The sequence below is a fragment of the Pelodiscus sinensis genome, chromosome 31 (assembly GCF_049634645.1).
Source record: "Pelodiscus sinensis isolate JC-2024 chromosome 31, ASM4963464v1, whole genome shotgun sequence".
NCBI classification, from domain to species: Eukaryota; Metazoa; Chordata; order Testudines; family Trionychidae; genus Pelodiscus; species Pelodiscus sinensis.
This window is the reverse complement of record NC_134741.1, coordinates 8,167,769-8,187,214: the sequence shown is the minus strand read 5'-3', so window position 1 is coordinate 8,187,214 and position 19,446 is coordinate 8,167,769. Positions and strand designations below refer to the sequence as shown.

The 19,446-nt window shown below is 57.4% G+C and overlaps 1 protein-coding gene across 2 annotated transcripts in view; it reads right to left on the bottom strand.

Annotated features, from left to right (window-relative positions):
* Positions 1–18,741, bottom strand: part of LOC102451188 (butyrophilin subfamily 1 member A1-like) — a 55,621-nt gene extending 36,880 nt beyond the window's left edge. Inside the window, exons 1-6 of one of the 2 annotated variants that reach the window (XM_075912692.1) lie at positions 18,578–18,741; positions 17,338–17,802; positions 10,119–10,214; positions 8,947–9,177; positions 8,127–8,149; positions 7,925–8,028 (exon numbers count right to left, since the gene is read on the bottom strand). In XM_075912692.1, coding sequence (XP_075768807.1) covers positions 7,925–8,028; positions 8,127–8,149; positions 8,947–9,177; positions 10,119–10,214; positions 17,338–17,802; positions 18,578–18,598 — 940 coding nt within the window. In that variant the 5' untranslated portion in view covers positions 18,599–18,741. The remainder of the gene's footprint in view (positions 1–7,924; positions 8,029–8,126; positions 8,150–8,946; positions 9,178–10,118; positions 10,215–17,337; positions 17,803–18,577) is intronic. The other variant, XM_075912694.1, reaches the window with a different exon arrangement.
* Between the last annotated feature and the right edge of the window lie 705 nt (positions 18,742–19,446).

Sequence of the window (19,446 nt, the reverse complement as noted above, 5' to 3'; positions counted from 1 at the left end):
GTAACAATGTGAATCGCGTCATTTCCGATCTGTCCCGCGGGGCCCCTGGCGCCTTCTCTTAAAGGTGCCCGAATCCAGAGAGAATCTTCTCCCGGCTTTTGCTGAATATAATAAACTGAACAGCAAACAAACACACACACACCCAGCAACAACAAAGCCCCCCCCCCTTTTGTTCCCAAAATCCATTTCACGCAAGGTGCTCAGAGGGAGAAGGCATCAGAGAGCAAACTCCCGCACATCTATGAAGAGGAGAGGGACACAAACCCTCATCCCACCAGTCTGAGCTGGAGGGGGAGGAGGGAATAAAATCCAGACCACATCAGAAAGAACTTGTTGTCTCTATGATGCTTGAATTCTGGGGAGTGAAGCTTCCCATGCGTATACAGGAGATCCCCCAGCGGTTGGCCTGGGTAAGCCCTAAAGCTAAAGGACATATGGAGCTTACATACTGCAACAGCTTCTGTTACCCACTTTGAAACATTAAGTAATGCCCTTATGTCTTTTCTTAGATAGATCATAAAAGTCTTCAAACCACAAGCTATAGACATTCATGAACTGAGGTACATCCTTCACATCAAATGGCAAGACTGTCACAAATGAGGAGCTTTGGAACAGAACAGGACAAAAGAGAAGAAAGTGGGGATGACTAGGCCACACTTTCAGAAAACCATCATCCAGCATAGCCCATCAAGCTCTCACATGGAACCTGCAAGGAAAATGGAAAAGAGGAAGCCCTAAAAAAAGATATTTTCACATTAGAAAAGGTTCAGAAAATGGCAATGTTTTGGATTTCTTGAAGTGCCGCAGCTGACATGCCAAGTATGTACACAACTGTAAACCCGTCAAATGTCACTATCAACATGAGGGAAGAATAAAGGTCAATCATTCCATTTCTAAAAATAGATTTTTAATAAAAAGCTGTTGAACTGTAAAGGAAAAGGTTCCTGTGTGGGCACCTTGTTACAGTAACAACAATTTAGAAGACGTTTTTCGTTCATATTTGACACTGAGATTTCACAGCTGTGGGAAATTCTGACAGGAGTGAAAGTCCCCTTCTCCCTCCCCCCCATCTGCTCCCCCTGGGGCAGGAGATTGGGCAATGTGAGGGCAGGAAACCCCACCAGCTGTCCGGCCTTGTTTCTTACGAGCCTCACCCTGTGCTGGGGTGGAGCAAACATGGGACTGGGGGGAAAGCAGCCTGGGCTCCTTCCAGCCAGGGGGTCCCATTCAGCCAGCCGGGGCTGGGCTACCAGGTGTCCGGTTTTTTATTGGAGCATCAACTTGCAAAGGGAAAGGGGCAGTGACCAGGTGGCACAAAATGTCCAGATACCTGCAGTAACCGGCCCTGCCCCTGGGGGAAGAGCCGCAGCGCTGGGAGGGGCCAGTCGGTGTTCTGGGTCACTGTCAGGGGCAGGGATTCCCTCCGGTCTGGGCTGGCACCGGTCAGATGATCAGGGGAGCTGCATTGGTGCCCCCAGTGTTGTTACAGGGACAGAAATACGGGCGGAGCGTCCCGGAGAAGGTGCCGGTGAAGGTGAAGAGATGGGACCTGTCAGTCACATTGTAAAATGAGACCTCACCCGCCTCGTAATCCAGGAAAATCCCCACCCGGCGGGGCCTGGCGCTCACGGGGAGGGGGGTTGAGGGGGAGGTGAGGGCCTCATATTCCCTGTCCCTCAGCCACATGGCCCAGTATCCGCTCTGAGGTGTGTATGTGACCTGCCCCTTCCTGCTCACAGATTCCCTGCAGACCCCCAGGTCCCATATAGTCTTGTCCCCCACCTCCACTTCCCAGTAACACCTCCCACCCGCGAACCCCTCAGCGCCCAGCACACAGGGACAAGTGTCAAATCTCTCGGGGGTGTCAGGCAGATCCTGGCGCATGTCTCCGTATCTCACACGTTTCCCATCCTCAGACAGGACGAGGTTGGGATGAGCCGTGTCTGGATCCAGCGTCACGTCCACTGGGGAGAGAGTCACAGAGTCAGGGCCGGGGCAGGGGTGGCTCTCTGGGATCAGAGGGAAATTAACCTGCCCCCCCCGTTAATCGCTGTGTGGGGGGGTTATTGTCTGAGGGGAGTCAGGGCCCCTCTGCCGGTGAAGAGACACAGAGCGGGAAAAGGGCAGGAGGAGAGGGGGAGGGGTGGGAAGCTGCCAGTGGGGAGAGGGGCAGGGTAATGCTGGGAGAGGAAGGGGGAGGGGCAGATGATGGGGCAGAGGGGGAGGGGCAGGGGGGAGGGAGCAACCATAGGGCCAATGTGGGGCAAGAGGAGCAGGCACAAGGGGACAGAGGGTCAAGGGAAGGGGCAGTCCCCAGAAGGGCTGGGGGGCTGGGTGGAGGGGCAGATGCAAGGAGGGCAGAGGGAGGGGTGGACACCTGGGGCAGAGGGGGAGGAAGGGAGCAGAGATGCACAGGGGCAGACAGAGGGGTGTGGGGAAGGACAGGCCCTAGGGAGGCAGAGGGGGGAGGAGATGTGGGCACCAGTGCGGCAGAGATGGGGTGGGGCCTACACCACAGGACCCAAAAGGGGGCCCAGGGAAGAGACACCAAGCAGGCCGAGGGGCAAAGGGAAGAGCAGGCACCAGGGAGGCAGATTCCCAGGAGCGCTGTGAGCGAGACACGAGGAGTCGTCCTTCCGCTCTGCCCTGCGCTGATCAGGCCTCAGCTGGAGTCTTGTGTCCAGTTCTGGGCCCCACATTTCAGGAGAGAGGTGGAGAAATTGGAGAAGGTCCAGAGAAGAGCAACAGGAATGATGCAAGGTCTAGAGAATATGAGCTAGGAGCGGAGGCTGAAGGAATTGGGCTTGTTTAGTTTGGAAAGGAGCAGACTAAGAGGGGACATGAGAGCGGTTTTCAGGTATCTAAAAGGGTGTCACAAGGAGGAAAGAGAAAACTTGTTCATCTTGGCCTCTAAGGACAAACTTCCTGGCTGTCCGGGTGGTGAGACACTGGAATAAGTTGCCTGGGAGGTTGTGGAATCTCCATCCCTGAGGCTATTGAAGAGCAGGTTGGACAGACACTTGTCAGGGATGGTCTGGATGGTGCTTGGTCCTGCCGTAAGGTCAGGGGACTGGACTCAATGATCTCTTGAGGTCCCTGCTAGTTTTGTGATTCTGACGGAGGTGAAGGCAGAGAGAGGCCTCAGGGAGGCAGAGGAGCAGTGACCAGAGGGGCTGGTCCCAGGGGCTAGGGGGGGATGAGGGATGCAGGGTCAGGGGGGCAGAGGAGAACTAAGGGGATGGTGGAGGGAATGTGAGGAGAGGGGGCAGGAACTAGGGTGGGAGTGGGGAGAGGAAAGGGGCTTGTGCTGAGGGGAGGGGGCAGGGCAGGAGGAGAAAGGGGAAGCAAGAAGGGGCAGAGTGGGGGAGAGACAAATGCCGGGGGACAGGGATGGGGAAGGCACCAGGGCAGATGGGGGTGGTGGTGGCAGGTTTGATCCTCAGTTGGTGGGAAGGCGAGTGAAGGGTGGGTGCCAGGGGGCTAGAGAGGCACAGGGGGAGGGGTTAAAGGCAGGGGGAGAGGAGGAGCAGATGGGCTGGCAGCAATGGGGCAGGGGGAGGGGCAGGAACCAGGCTAACAGGGCCAAGGGGAGACAGTGAAGGGAAAGGGCAGGAGGAGCAGGGGAGAGGGGGGAAGGTGTCAGTGGGGCTGGGGTGGGAGGGGACTGGCTGATTCTGGGAGAGGGAAAGGGAGGGACAGATGGGGGTCCATGGGTGGGCAAGAGGAGCAGGCACCATGAGGACAGAGGGGGGTGAAGGGAGGGGCAGGTTCCAGCTGGGGTGTCCCTAGGACCCTGGGTGTGTGGGGGGGTGTACACCAGTGCTCCATCCAACTGTTCCTAGCTGTGTGCGGAATACATTTTATGACGTGCACTGAGGCGCACCCAGGAGACACACGGGCTGTGGCCATGTGAACGCTCTGCTGATCCACTGGGCAGCTCCTGAATCTCCCCTGAGCACGCAGGGCGGGTGTGATAGCAGGGCCCAGATGAGCTCTCCCGGCTGCTGTCTGTACCGGTGGGGCTGCTCTGGCTGATCCACTAGTTTGTAAGCAGGGTCTGAGGGAGCCCCCCTCCCCAACAGCCTGTGAGGAGCTGGATTGGGATGATGCCAGGCCCAGCCTGTGTTGCCAGGGACACCCCTGCCCTGCCTGGGGCCCGGCCCACAGAGCTGGGCTGCCCGGGATCCGTTCTGCCTGGGGCTGGGCACAAACCACTGAGGTGCCATGTGGGGTCAGGAAATGTTGGGACCCTTTTAGTGTCTGAGTGACAGGCAGCAGCAGAGCTGGGCTGGGCCTGCCTGGGGGAGGGACCCTCAGCACCGAATCTGTGCTAGGGCTGAGCTCCGGCCCCTCTGGGCTCGTCCGTTCCCAGCCCTGGCACCTCTGGACTCACAAAGTCCTGTAGTGCCCACAGACTAAGAAATAGATTTGTTGCTGGTTTCTCAGCTGCTCCAGGACCACTCGTTGGTTTTTTAGGTTTTTTTTTTTTAAGAAACAGACTCACATGGCCCCCTCTGAGACCTCTGGGCCTGGCCGGTCTCAGCCCCAGCACCTCTGGGCTCAGCCCTTCAGTTGGGAAAGTAACAAACGTGATGGAGCCCGGCCCCTCTCCGGTGACAGGTTAAGCCCTGGCCACCCCCACATGCCCTGCGCTGGGGAGCAGGGTGGGGCTGCCGGGGGCTGGTGAGGAGAGGGTGGGTGGCCCAGGGGTTTGCCAGCCCCTCGCTCCCGTGCAGACAGAGCTGCCTGGGCCAGACCGAGCCTTTGGCTTGGGTCAGTGACGGCTGGAGCTGCAGTCACCGAGCTCTCGGGGCTGAGCCCTGCTGGGGACAGTGTGTGCGGGGGGGCAGCCCGGCCTGCACTAGCCACGAGGTTCCCCACTCAGAGCTGCCGTCGCCCAGAGCTGGTGGGATCTCGAGGGATGGGCTGAGGGCACCAGGGCAGGGAGCAGCAGAAGGTGCCGGTGCCGGGCCATTGGGGATGGAGCAGTAGAGGGAACGTTGGCACAGAAACAGCAGCAGCCAGAACATGGGTCTGTGGGACTGGGTTTCAGTGACTTCGCTCCAGCGCCCTGCTGTGTGCCTGGAAACTGGATAGAAAAACATGTATCCTAGGAGGCCGAGACTTTTAAAATCCATTAATTGCCAAGGTCGTTGTGTCACGACATCGCTAGCGCGACAGGCCAGTGTCTGGGGGAGTTTCTGTATTAACTGTGTTGTGATTATTATAATTAATATTTATGCAAAACCAGCCATATTGGGCCAGACTCCTGGTCCCTCTGCCCAGTGTCCTGCCTCCTGCCACTGCAGCACCTGGAGCAGCCAGAGGAAATGAGCAGAGGGGGAATCGTCTAGTGATCCCTGCCCTGTCACCCACTCCCAGTCTCTGGTGCACAGAGGTTGGGGACGCTCAGATCAGGCTGGTGCATCCCTGCCCACCCTGGCTCAGAGCCACTGACGGAGCGACCCTCCGTGAACGGATCTTGCCCTTTCTGAGCCATGTTGTAACTTTTGCCTTCACCCCACCCCCGGCAGAGTCCCGCCGGCCGACTGCGCTGCCTGAGGAAATGCTGCCTTGTGTGTGGGTCAGTCTCACTGCCTGGTCACGTCACTGGGTGCCCCTGGCTCCTGTGTGCGGTGAAGGGGAAATGACACTTCCTGACTCACGTTCTCCAGGCCTCACATGGCCCCAGGGGCAAGGAGGGGGTGGGAGACGGTTCAGGTGACAAGGGGAAAGAGGGAGGTGAGAGGGGCATGGGAGGCAGATCCCAGGGTCAAAAGGGCAGCATGGGGAGGGTGGTTATCAAGGGGGGAGGGGCATGAGGGGTGGGTGCCAGGAGAACAGAGATGGGCAAGGGAAGGAGCAGTCCCGAGGGAGGGAGGGGGCTGAGCAGAGGGGCAGAGCCAAGCAGGGCAGAGAGCAGAGGGGCAGGCACCAGGGGGCAGAGTGGGGACAAGGGAACAGAGGAGGACAGGAGACAGAGTTGGGTGTAGAGAAGGGAGGGCACAAGGGGGGCAGAGGAAGGTGAGTGGAGGGACAGGACCCAGAGATAAGGAGAAGGGGAGGGGAGGGTGCCAATGAGCGAGAGGGGAGGCAAAGGGACAAACATTAGGGGCCCAGGGGGGCCAAGGGTGGGGACTTGCACTGGGCAGGCAGCTGGGAGAGACGGGCCCAGGGGCCAAAGGGGGAGAGCACAAAGTGGGGCTTGGGGAAGGGGAGGGTGCAGGTGTCAGGAGGGGAGGGGAGGTGCAGAACTAAGGGGAAGGTGAAAGGGGGTGTGGATGTGAGGGAAGGGGCAGGCACAGGTGGGGGGGCGAGGGAAGGGCTCATGCTGAGGCGTAGGTGGGGCCCAGGGCAAGAGAAGGAAGAGGCAGGCGGAGGGCAGGGGGGCAGACTGGGGGAGAGACAAAGGCCAGGAGGACAGTGGTGGTGTGGGATGGGAGAGGCACAAGGGGTAAATGGGGCTGAGGGAGGGGTGGGCATCAGGGGGTGGAAGGGAAAGGGGAAGGATGGATGCCAGGGGCTACAGGGCACAAGAGATTGGAAGGAGGGGCAGGTGCTAGGGGCGGGAGGACAAGGGAAGGGGTGGATGCCAGGGGCAAGAGGGCATTAATAGCAGGTTCAGGGGCACAGGGGTGCAGCCTGGAGCGGGACAGGCACCAGGGCCAACAAGGGGCCAGTTGTGAAGCAGCTACTGGAGGTTGAAGGGGGCAAAGGAAGGGAGGGCACCAGAGGGTAGGAGGAGGGGCAGGTGCCAGATGCCAGAAGGGGGAAGGGAGGGGCAGACAAAAGGAAGGGGGAGGGGAGGGAGCAGTGGGTGCCGGGGCAGAGGGGGTGAAAGGAGAAAGGTGGGGGGTGGGGCAAGTCACATGTGAGGGTGCAGAGGGGCGTGAGGAGAACTGGGGCAGAGGGCCATGGGGAGCATCTGCAGCAGCAGAGACTGAGGGGCCCCACGTCAGACCCCCGGAGCCCAGCGGTTTCAGCCCCCACCTGAGGGGGGACCCACATTCCCATCCCTGCCCCACCCCACACAGGGATGGGACCTGGGGCTCCCAGCTGGGTCCCCGCCCCTGGGCTACAGGCTGGAAGGGAAGCGGCGGCACCTGGCTCTGTCCATGGACACTCGCCAGCAAACTCAGCCTGGGGCCGGGAGCAGTTTCACTGGACCCAGTGACTGGAAGGGAGGGACTGTCCCCAGCCCCACGCGGTGACGGGCAGGCTGGGCTCAGGGCACCAGCTGGGACACTCCAGAGCGGTTGTGAAATGTGCCCTGGCCAGGAAAATCCCCCCAGCCCTGATCTCAGCCCACAGACCCGGCTGCCAGTGGAGACTCGGCTCCAGCCTGAACTCTCTGCCCAGAGCGACGTGTCCCTGGGCCCTGTGAGCGGCACAGACCCTCAGACGCTGCCCTGGCGTCTCCCAGTGCGGGCACTGGCCACAGAGCCCCTCCCAGAGCCCCCGGGGCACAGGTGACCCCAGCTAGTGACTGCCCCAGCCCCTACCCCCTGGCTCCCCTCGCCCAGCCCTGGGACAGACACACTGGAGACTCTCACACCAGGCACTGCAGACACGGCAGGTTTGGCTACATACCTGGGCAGCGCCTCCCATGTGCCTGGAGAGAGACACAGACATGCCCCCAGGACCCGTCTGTGCAGTCCCCAGCACATGGGCCCAGGCCAGGCCTCCCAGCACCTGCTCAGTGGCCCCATTGACCCGGTCAGGGAGGCAGGATGAGGGGGCCAGGTCAGATCCCTGGCAAGTGCCAGCAGGTGAATGTGAGCAGCAGGCAAATGCCCCAGCACTGAGCCCATCAGCCTCCAGCTACTGCACAGCTCCCAGCCGGGTCCACGTGTGTCCTTGGGCCCCAGGCTCTGCCCAGAGCCCCCGGCACCAAACATCTCGATGTCCCAGGGGCTCCACTCACCTGCAAATCTGTTCAGAGCTTCCCTCAGATCAAGACAAATTTTATACCCGCGCTGCAGGTCGGTGCAAATGGCTTCTGGCTCCTGGAGTTCCATGTTTTCACTCCTAGGAAGCAAACGTCCCAGCATCATCAGCTGCCCTGCACTGGCATCACCACAGGACCCCCACCAGGAATATGAGGGCAGCAAAAATGGGACACGCACCTGCTCAACGTACTTTTCACATCCTGAAAGGAGAAAGAGAATTGATGCTCTGTGTGAACACCAGGGGCATACATTGGAGCGATCCCCCACCCAGGCAGCAGCATTTCATACAGAGAATAGATGAATCCCCCCACCCTGTCCTGGGCTTCACTGTTCTTCGGCAAAACCTCCTGTGTCGTTTTGCATTTACACTCAATTAATTGTTTGTAGGTCGGACGGGAATTTAGTTAAATGATTCTTCTTCCTAGGGACCCAGCCCCTGTATCCATGTTTAGCGACTGGTTGAGTCCAATGCTCTGGAGTCACAGGGATGGGCTTAGCCCAGTATCATTTTTGCACCAAACATTAATTTCCGTGGGTATGTCTACACTACCCCGCTAGTTCAAACTAGCGGGGTAATGTAGGCATACCGCACTTGCAAATGAAGCCCGGGATTTGAATTTCCCGGGCTTCATTTGCATAAGCCGGGCGCCGCCATTTTTAAATCCCGGCTGGTTCGAACCCCGTGCTGCGCGGCTACACGCAGCACGAACTAGGTAGTTCGAACTAGGAAGCCTAGTTCGAACTACCGTTACTCCTCATTCCACGAGGAGTAACGGTAGTTCGAACTAGGAGGGTAGTGTAGACATACCCCCAGGGCCTCCCTGGATCTCCATGATTCCCCTCCCACCCAAACTGCACTGTTTGGAACCAAGGGAGCCCTTGGCCTGATATTGTCTGTGAGCACCGCACGTAGCACGTTTATTCCCGTTCTTGGGATCCAGGTCCATGGATCTGAGCTGTGATTCTGGCTGGAGGCCGAGTTTTGACGCCATCTCACCTTCAGCAACTTGACAACCGGCTGCTGACACTTCCCTTCCATCTCTGTGATCAGCTGCTGCAGGGAGGCGCTTTGCTGGGAGAGCTTGGTGACATTTTCCTGGAGCCTCTGCAGAGTCTCCCGCTCCTCCTCCGCCAGCCTCTGCAGAAGCAGCTGCTCCTCCTCCCTCAGCAGCATGTGCAGCTTGTTAAATTCACCCCCAATCATCTCCCGCTTCACCTGCACTTTCCTCTGGAGAAAGGAAAATAGGAAAGACACAGAGAAAACACCAGTCAGATGTTGAGTTACAGGCTGGGCCTCTGTGAAGCAGGGAGAATCAGATCTGAGTGAGGATGTAAGGACAGTTACTTCTTTGGGAAATGCACCAGGAGGTTTCAGCGAGGTAGCTGTGTCAGTCTGCTTCAGCAAACACAACAAGGGAGACTAGACTGCTTGTTGTTTGTACCGTAAAGGGCTGGTTTTAGCTCAGAGTGAACAGGACCAGTCCCGTGGTGGGGTTATCCAGGGTGCCAGGTAAGGCTGCAGTCTGTTATTGCAGGTGACATGGGATGGACATGGGAGAGAGAAGAAATCGAGAGAACAAAAGAGATGTACGGGGGGGATGGGGAGTAGCAAAATACATCTGTGGGGAAGGCTGGGCACTCACACACCAAGCGGACCCATCAAAGCAGGGTGTGGGTGATGCTCATTCTTGACAACAGGCTCCCAGGGCTGCATGTTCAGCATTGAGGGCTGATGCCAATAGCCCTGTGGGTGTTGTCCTGGGGCTCATGTGGGTGTTGGGCCCTCAGGGCATTGCCAGGGCTGGCTTTGGCCTCACCCAGCCTGGCCATGTGCCGAGTGACCCGCCAGCGTCTTCCTCACAGCCCTACATCCTCAGTGGGGGTCTTGCTATAACAGGCCGGAGAACCAGAACGGACGTTCATGCCCCAGCTACAGACAAGGCCAGGGAGGGTCACAGGAGCAGCAGCAGGTGACTGGGATGAGGGATGACCCGCCCTGGATTTGGTTGGTCAGGGGGTGTCCCTGTGATGGCACCACGTGCAGACACACCTCAACTAACTTTGATCTGCCAGAGAAAGTTCATACCCTCATCCTGGAGCATTCTGGCTCCCTCGCCCCTGGGAGTGCTGCCGGGGGAAGGGCTCGGGGAGAGAAACCCAGACACCCACCTGCCACTCTGTCGTTTTCTCCTCCTCTTTAGACGTCAGCGCCTGGGCCTCCTCCAGCTGCTTCCTGAGCGGGCCCAGGGCCCCCTGGAGTTTCTCCTGCAGGGCATCCAGGGTGACAAGAAAAGGTTACTCACCTTGTGCAGTAACTTCTGTTCTTCGAGATGTGTGTCCCCGTGGGTGCTCCACTACAGGTGTCGGGCTCGTCCCGGCGCCGCAAACCGGAAACTTCTTCATAGCAGTAGCCCCCTCCGGAGGGCCGCGCGTGCGCAGTGTGTCCCGCGGCGTTCGCGCCTTTTCTGCGTCGCGCGGCCCGACCCGCCAGTTCCTCCTAGCCGGAACATCTGCAAGATACAAGAGAGATCTCCGAAGCAGGGAGGAGGGCGGGTCGTGGAGCACCCACGGGGACACACATCTCGAAGAACAGAAGTTACTGCACAAGGTGAGTAACCTTTTCTTCTTCTTCGAGTGATGTCCCCGTGGGTGCTCCACTACAGGTGAGTATGAAGCAGTCACCCTCGCACTGATTGTGCTTCGGATTTACTTGTGCACGGACGAAAGGACTGCTTGAGCGACTGCTGTGTCTGCCTCCTTGAGACGGTCAAGGGCATAGTGTCTAGCGAAGGTGGATGCGGACGACCATGTCGCTGCCCTGCATATGTCTCTAAGTGATACATTTTTCATAAAAGCCGTGGAGGCAGCCATACTTCTGGTTGAATGCGCGGTTAGCGGACAGGGCAGAGATTTCCCTCTGAGAGTGTAGCAACGGGTGATACAGTTAACTATATGTTTGGAAACACGTTGGGACGACAGCTGATGACCTTTAGAGCGATTAGCGAGTGATAATAGCAAACGCGGAGACTTCCGGAATGGACGTGTTCTGTCAAGATAAAATGCCAATGCCCTTCTAATGTCCAGAGTGTGCCAGCGGGCTTCCTCCGGTGTAGCGTGTGGTTTGGGGTAGAAAGTAGGGAAGATTATAGGTTCATTGACATGAAAGGACGAGTTGACTTTTGGCAAGAAGGATGGATGACATCTCAGTGAGACTCCCTGCTGAGTGAACATCGTGTATGGAGGGTCCGCTGAAAGTGCTGCAAGCTCTGAAACTCGCCGAGCTGAGGCTATCGCCAGGAGAAAGGTAACCTTTATCGTGAGAATTTGTAACTCACAAGTCGCAAGTGGCTCAAATGGTGGGTGGGTAAGGGTGTCCAGTACAAGGCCAAGGTCCCATGGCTGCGGGATAGGCTTGTGCGGTGGACAAATATTGGAAATTCCCTTGAGAAATTTCTTCGTAAGTGGATGAGAGAAAACGGAAAAGCTCTCTATGGGAGCGTGAAAAGCCGAAATAGCTGCCAAGTGTACTTTTAGCGAAGCAGCGGCCAATCCTTGGGAGTGTAAATGCAGGACGTAGTCCAGAATACGCTGGATCTGCACATTTAGGGGGTTAATGGCTTGTGGCTGGCACCAGGCTGAGAAGCGACGCCACTTATAGATGTACGATCGTTGGGTGCTGTGGCGTCTGCTTTGCACGAGTACATCCATGACCGCTTGGGAGCAGGTTAATTCTAGGCCCTGGAGCCAGTTAGGAGCCAAGCTGTCAGGTGCAAGCGGTCGACATCCGGGTGGAGAAGGTTGCCGTTTTGTTGTGAGATCAAGTTGTTGATCCGTGGAAGACGTTGAGGTCTGGACGCCGACATCTGCATGAGTTGCGTGAGCCAAGTCTGGCGCGGCCAGAAGGGAGCCACCAGGATTATTGTCGCCGAGTCTGATAGAATTTTCTGTATTACCCGTGGTATCAGCGGGATTGGGGGAAAAGCGTAGAGGAGATGGTACGCCCCCCAATTGAGAAGGAAGGCATCCCCCAAGGATTGGTTGTCTATCCCCGCTCTCGAACAGTAATAGCGGCACTTCCTGTTGTCGCGAGTGGCAAAGAGGTCGATCTCTGGGTAACCCCATGCCCGAAACAGATCGAGGGCTACAGAGTGAAGGAGCTCCCATTCGTGTTGGGAGTGGAATGATCTGCTGAGCGTGTCCGCAATTATATTAGTTTTGCCGGGGAGATAGGAAGCTATGAGCGCAATCCTGTGGCGGATCGCCCAGTTCCACAGGCGCACTGCTTCCGCACACAAAGTCCTGGACCGGGTCCCTCCTTGCCGGTTGATGTAGTAAACCGTGCATATGTTGTCGGTAAGGACTTGTATGGTGGTCCCCTGTATGTGGTGGACAAAGTGGCGGCATGCGTTGAAGACTGCCCTGAGCTCCAGGAAGTTTATATGGAGTAGGGATTCCTGATGGGACCACAGTCCCTGAGTCCGGTAGTGCAACATATGCGCCCCCCAGCCTATTAGGGACGCGTCCGTGGTCAGTTGAATGGATGGGGGCTGGATCCGGAATGGAACGCCTGCTAGAGTATTGGCAGGTAGAGTCCACCAAACGAGCGATTTCCTGACTCGGGCAGGGATGGTTATGAAAGCGTTGATATTGGTAATGCCCGGTTTGTAGGCTATGAGGAGCCAATGTTGCAGACATCGCATACGGAGGCGAGCATGGGCTATGACGTATGTGGTAGAGGCCATGTGGCCCAATAGTTTCAGGCAGGTAAGGTAAGGGACCTTCGGGGCCGTGAGCAAGACGTTCGATAGGTCTCGAATGGTGTCGGCTCTGTCCGTAGGCAGATACGCCATAGCAGTGGTAGAGTCTAGTCTGGCCCCAATGAACACGATGGACTGGGCCGGAGTTAGAGTAGATTTTGGCAGATTGATAATTAGGCCAAGGGTCTCGAAGATGCCTTTTGTAGTGGCAACTGCCATCTCGGCTTGTTCTCTCGAAGGTGCCGAGAGGAGGTAGTCGTCGAGATAAGGGAAGATGGTGATCCCCGCTCGACGGAGGTATGCCGCTATGACTGCCATGGTCTTTGAAAATACTCTCGGAGCTGCGGATAGGCCGAAGGGAAGTACCGCATATTGGTAGTGGTCGTCTCCGACGGTGAATCGCAGAAACCTCCTGTGAGCTGGATGGATAGGAATGTGGAAATATGCGTCCTGCAGGTCGAGAGACGCGAACCAATCCCCCTTTTGTAGTGTTGGAATGATGGAACCCAGAGTAACCATCTTGAATCTGTACCTTCGCAGGTAGCAGTTGAGACCGCGAAGGTCTAGTATCGGCCTCCATCCCCCCGACTTTTTCTCTGTGAGGAAGTATCGGGAATAGAACCCCCTGCGATGGAATTCGGGAGGAACTATTTCCACCGCACCTATGGTAAGTAGGTGACCTACTTCCTGTCGTAACAGGTTTTCGTGGGAGGGGTCCCTGAAAAGGGGTGGGGAGGGAGGGTTGGTGGGAGGCAAGGTGGAGAACGGAATGGTGAGTCCTGAGGTTACAATCTCCCTGACCCAGCGGTCTGTGGTGATGGCAAACCAACGAAGGGAGTATGGATACAGACGGCGGTTGAAGAGTTTGGTTACTCTCGCGTTGGGTTCTAGTTGAGGGATGGCTCGCAGACTCTCGATCAGTCCGTCAAACTTGCTGCCTAGATTGTTGCTGGTTGTTGGCCTTGTTAGATTGCTGGCGGCGACGTTGGGGGCGCTGCCTCTGTCTATGCTGGTCGTATGGCCTAAATCGTTGGTTGGTATAGTAGGAAGCCGAAGAAGGAGGCGGCCTCTGCCTGTTATATGGCCAGGCTCTCCTGCGCCTGAAGGGCGGGGTGTACATCCCTAGCGTTCTTAACGTATTTCTAGAGTCTTTTCCTGAGTGAAACACTTGGTCTGTGTTTTGAGCGAACAGGGATGCTCGGTCAAATGGGAGGTCCTCCACTTTAGGGTGTAGATCCTTTGGCACTGAAGCCAGGTGGAGCCAAGAGTCTCGTCGCATGACGATGGACGTCGCGGTAGTGCGGGAGGCTGAGTCCGCGATATCGAGAGATATCTGGAGCGCATTACGGGCCACTGTGCAGGTGGGGAGGCAGTAGGAACCCTTCCCAGGCCCCACCCCCTTCCGCTGTCTCCCTCGTCTCTCCCCTCCCCAATTGCCAGGCCAGGGCACTGCTCACCTGTGGGAACACTCTGAACATGTTCACAGTCTGGTCAGGCCCCTCCAGAATCCCCCCTCCTGCCGTACGGCATGTGGAGCTGTGCGGGATGAGAAAGCCGGGCAGGGACCCATCCAGAAACCCCTCCCAGTCCAATCACCATGTTGGTCCCAGGGGTGCTGCTGTGTCTCAAGGCTGCGGGGGAAGTGAGTGGGCAGTGGGGGGGGGGGGGATTTCAGGCGATTGCAGTGGCAGGGAGAGTCTGAGCTGAGCAGCGGGGGCAGGGCACCGTGGCCAGGGCTGTTTGCTGCCCCTCCTGCTCCAGTACCTCCCTTTTGGAATGTGGGAGATGCTGTATGAGCGGCACTAACTTCGAATAGTTGTCGAAGTCGTGGTTGGCAAGATGGGCGGAGTAGTTCGCCATCCTCAATGTGGCCGTTGCAGATGAATAGACCTTTCTGCCTAGCAAATCCAAGCGTTTGGCCTCTTTGTCCGCGATGGGATTCCTCGCCTGCGCGGATCTCGCCTTTTGCTGTGCTGCGTCAACCACGATAGAGTTTGGAACAGGATGGGTAAAGAGAAACTCTGCATCCTTGGCATCGATAAAATATTTTCTGTCCGTGCGTTTGTTGGTAGGAGGCATAGACGCCGGAGTTTGCCAGATATCATTGGCTACCTCCAATATCGCGGCATCGAAAGGAAGAGCTAGCTTGGATTTACTAGAATGTTGTAAATTTCTGAGCAGCGGATGGTGTTTTGGAGGCGCCCCCGAGGTGCGTAGGTTCTGTGAATCTGCTACCCGTGTAAAAAGCTCATGGAACTGTTTGTAATCATCTGCTAGAGGGGGTTCGTCATTAAACACCGCATCGTCAGGAGAAGAGGAAGCGACATCTGTCGGGGAGGCCACTGACTGGCGTTCCGCCACTGGTGACTGAGTGGTATCGTCCTGTGGGACCGAAGTCGTGGACGCATCTCCCGTAGGCGCTGGTGGGCGTTGAGCCGGTGGAATAGAGCCTTGGGTCGTTGGCGAATATATTTGCTGTTCGCTCGGAGACAAGGGTGAGCGCCTCGATATTGATCGTGAACGCTCCGAATGCGGTGAGCGGTGACGAGACGCACGATGAGAGTATTGTGGAGAATAGGACAGAGTGCTCCTATGACGATAATAGCGGGAGCGGGTAGGTGATCGAGGGGAACGAGAGCGGTACGAGTAACGGTACGGCGATCTGGAGTAGTATGATCGGTGATAGTGAGGCGGTGTGATGGACCTTCTCGGGGATCTATAGTAACGGCGTGCAGGAGAGTACTCGTGATAGTGGCTCCGCCGTCTTTGAGGTGAAATCGAAGGTCCAGGCGAGAAGGCTGCCCTGTCCGAACCTGGAGAAGGGGTACGAGGGTGGTGTGTTTTCCTCTGTGCCTTCGTCGGTACCGCTGTAGAAGTATGGGGGACCGGGCTATCTGGGATCGAGATAAGTGAGGCCCCATCAGAGATTTCCCCTGGAAGGCGTGGTGATTGAGGCGCAGGAGGTGAGGAAGGCGGAAGCACTTCTTGTCCCGACACCTGAGGGTGTAAGGTCGTCGGATCCGGTGCCGAAACGGGAGACTGGGACGGCTCCTCCACTTCCAGCGATCGGTCGGTGCGGTGCGGTGACGACGCGCCCTGAGGATGAGGAATGGCTGCGTCGCTAGGCTTTGGATGGGATCTGGGTGCCGAGTGTTTCCTCGGTGCCGTGTCCGGTGCCTTAGGTTGTTGCGGCTTAGGCTTCGGTGCCTGTTTAGGCTTCGGTGCCGGGTCGGCCACCGGTGCCGTCTTAGTCGGGGCACGGTCATGCACCGACGGTGCCGATTGCCTCGGTGCCGAGGACCGCACCGAATCCGGCTGCGGTGCCGCTCGGAGGCTCGGTGCCGCTGATGATGGTGCCGACTCCGGACGGGTTGGCGGGGCCGATGCCAGAGAGAGTGCGGGGCTCGGCGCCGATGTGCTACGGGCTTTGGAAGGCTTTTCCATCGCCTGTGGGTGGCCCGACGCGGCTCTCGAGTCTGCCGCACTTAGGCTCCTGGACGAAGCGGAGGCCTTTTCTTTGGTCTTGTGCGTACCCTCGGTCTCTCGCTCCGTTGTCGGCGGCGGCTGGAGAGCCTTGTTGAAGAGGAGCATTTTAAGGCGCATCTCTCTGTCACGCCTCGTGCGCGCCGTTAGCTTGGCGCAATGGCCAGACTTCTGAGGGATATGGCCCTCCCCTAGGCAGCGAATGCAGCGGGAGTGGCCATCCGACACGGGCATAGCCTCGCCGCATGATGCGCACTTCTTGAACCCGGGAGAACCGGGCATGGTTCGCTGTTCGGGTGTAACCCCCGGGATTAAAACAGGGGGTTGAAGTAACAGTGTTTTTCTTTTTTTTTTTTTTTTTATAAACAATTAACCAATCTAACTAACTAAATAACTACATAAAACTGACTAACACTACGTTGGGAAGGGGCTAACTGGGAAAACAACTGAACATATATCTAATTTTTGACTAAACGATTTCTCCTCAGGAGAGGAGCGTGTTCCAGATCCGTCTGCGGCCGTGGACGGTCAGGAGGAACTGGCGGGTCGGGCCGCGCGACGCAGAAAAGGCGCGAACGCCGCGGGACACACTGCGCACGCGCGGCCCTCCGGAGGGGGCTACTGCTATGAAGAAGTTTCCGGTTTGCGGCGCCGGGACGAGCCCGACACCTGTAGTGGAGCACCCACGGGGACATCACTCGAAGAAGAAACAGCCGAGGAGTTTCACGAGGAGTAACGGTAGTTCGGAATAGGACCCTAGTCCGAACTACCTAGTTCGAGCCCCGTGTAGCCGCGCTACACGGGGTTCGAAGCAGCGGGGATTTAAAAATGGCGGCTCCCCGCTTATGCTAATGAAGCCCGGGAAATTCAAATCCCGGGCTTCATTAGCAAGTGCGGTATGCATACATTACCCCGCTAGTTCGAACTAGCGGGGTAGTGTAGACATACCCTCAGTCAGGGTGTGGGGACTTCCAGTGTCGGGCCAAAACAATCTGGATCTTTTCCCACTGCCCCTCTGAAACCCAGCCCCTTTCATTTAGCTGCCTCCCTTACAGCAGCCGGCTGTGAACTGTTGTCCCTGTATTGGGAGGGGGATAAACCTGGGGCCTGTAGGGCTATAATTAGGCACAGTCAGCAGCGTCGCCTACCTTGTACTCCTGGGCAGCCTCCTCGACAGGCACCACCGTGTGGGACTTGTGGGCCCGGGATTTCTCACACACCAAACAAATGGCGACTCCATCCTCCTGGCAGAAGAGTTTGAGACGCTCCTCGTGTCTCTCACACCGATCCTCCGTTCGCCCTGCCCCTGGCTTTGGCCCCAGCTGCTGCAGCTTCTGCACGATGTTGCTCAGCTGGGTGTTGGGTTTGAATTGCCCCTTCTGGAACGGGGCCCTGCACTGGGGGCAGGTAGGGGGGTTTGCTCCCTGTTGCTCACAGTGCCGGGTGAGGCAGGCTCGGCAGAAGTTGTGCCCACAGGCTATTGTTACCGGCTCTGTCAGATACTCCAGGCAGATGGGGCAAATGGCTTCTTCTTGTATGTCTCCTGCTGTTGCTGTGGAGGCCATGGCCATCGGGCATGTGTCTGCTCTGCTGGGCGCGGGCTTGTGCTGACACTGAGGGAGAAGAAGAAAGAGGAAGGGGAAGGACAAAACCTGAAAGTGAAACTGAACAGGGGGCAGGGCAGAGGGAAGGGGGGAGGGAAACAGAACAGGAATGAAGGGAGATTGGAGGGAACAGGGGAAAGGGAGGGGGGGAGAATAGGATCACATCTGGTCTGGATTGCTGCAAGTCTGGCAGGGACAGCATATCCCCTGCTCCACAGGCAGCTTTGTGTGTCTAACCCACGGACGTGGGGCCTAGAGCGCTGAGCACACATCTTCCCAGGTGCTCCCTGTAGGGGCCTAAACAGGGCCTGTGTTTTTGCAGTAAAAGTTTCCCCAGACCCTGTGTTGCTGCCTCTGGCCATGTGCTTCCCTCTCCCTGTCCCCATACGTCTCCCCAGTCTGCGCCGGGAGCTAGTTGCAAGTCAGGGGAAGATGAGTGGCTGGAAGCTGGCCGGTGTCCCTCTGGCAGGGGTTCACACAAAGAGAGGCCTTTGCTCCTCACCTGCAGCCCGGTGGTTTGGGAACTTTGGGCAGTGGGAGACCCCCCCACCCCCGTTCCAATCACCTTTGTGCATGGGGGGTAGAAGGGATGTGACCTGGGACCAGAGGTGCTGTTGCAGATTTTGGTGGGGGCGGGGGAGGAACTTTAACCATGATTCCAAGTGTGGGCAGAGGGTGAAGCTCCCAGGTGGGGAGGCAGTAGGAACCCTTCCCAGGCCCCACCCCCTTCCGCTGTCTCCCTCGTCTCTCCCCTCCCCAATTGCCAGGCCAGGGCACTGCTCACCTGTGGGAACACTCTGAACATGTTCACAGTCTGGTCAGGCCCCTCCAGAATCCCCCCTCCTGCCGTACGGCATGTGGAGCTGTGCGGGATGAGAAAGCCGGGCAGGGACCCATCCAGAAACCCCTCCCAGTCCAATCACCATGTTGGTCCCAGGGGTGCTGCTGTGTCTCAAGGCTGCGGGGGAAGTGAGTGGGCAGTGGGGGGGGGGGGGATTTCAGGCGATTGCAGTGGCAGGGAGAGTCTGAGCTGAGCAGCGGGGGCAGGGCACCGTGGCCAGGGCTGTTTGCTGCCCCTCCTGCTCCAGTGTTTCCCTTTTTGGAAGGAGCTGGGGGTGGCTGGAGTGAGGGGAACCCACATGACTGATAAGAATCCAGCCTGTTCTCTGGGTGCTCAATGCGTCACGTGACAGGACGCTGTGGTCTCCCGATCCCCAGCAGCTGCAGCTTCATTTAGTGCCCGCCCAGAGTTCAACTGAAACTCAAACTTGGTCATTAAAACTCCCTGTGAGCAGGGGTGGCAGGTTTGCAGAAATTTTGGGGATGCAGAATCTGCACCCCTCCCCCAGCCAGGCTCCCCCCTCCCCCCTCCACACACACACACTTGCTTATGGCTTTTGGAGGGAGTTAGTTTAACAGGCTTCTGCTGTAATTAAAAGGAATTTTGCTATTTTCTGAATTTTAGACAGCTTCACATTGTGTTTTGGCCTTCCTAATTATGTTTTTGTACTTCATTTGCCAGACTTTAGGCTCCTTTGTATTTTTCTCACTAGGATTTAACTTCCGCTTTTTAAATTATTCCTTTTTATATCTCACAGCTTGACTTTTATTTCATGTTAAGCCACAACCAAGTAAAAGGGGCACATTTTTAGT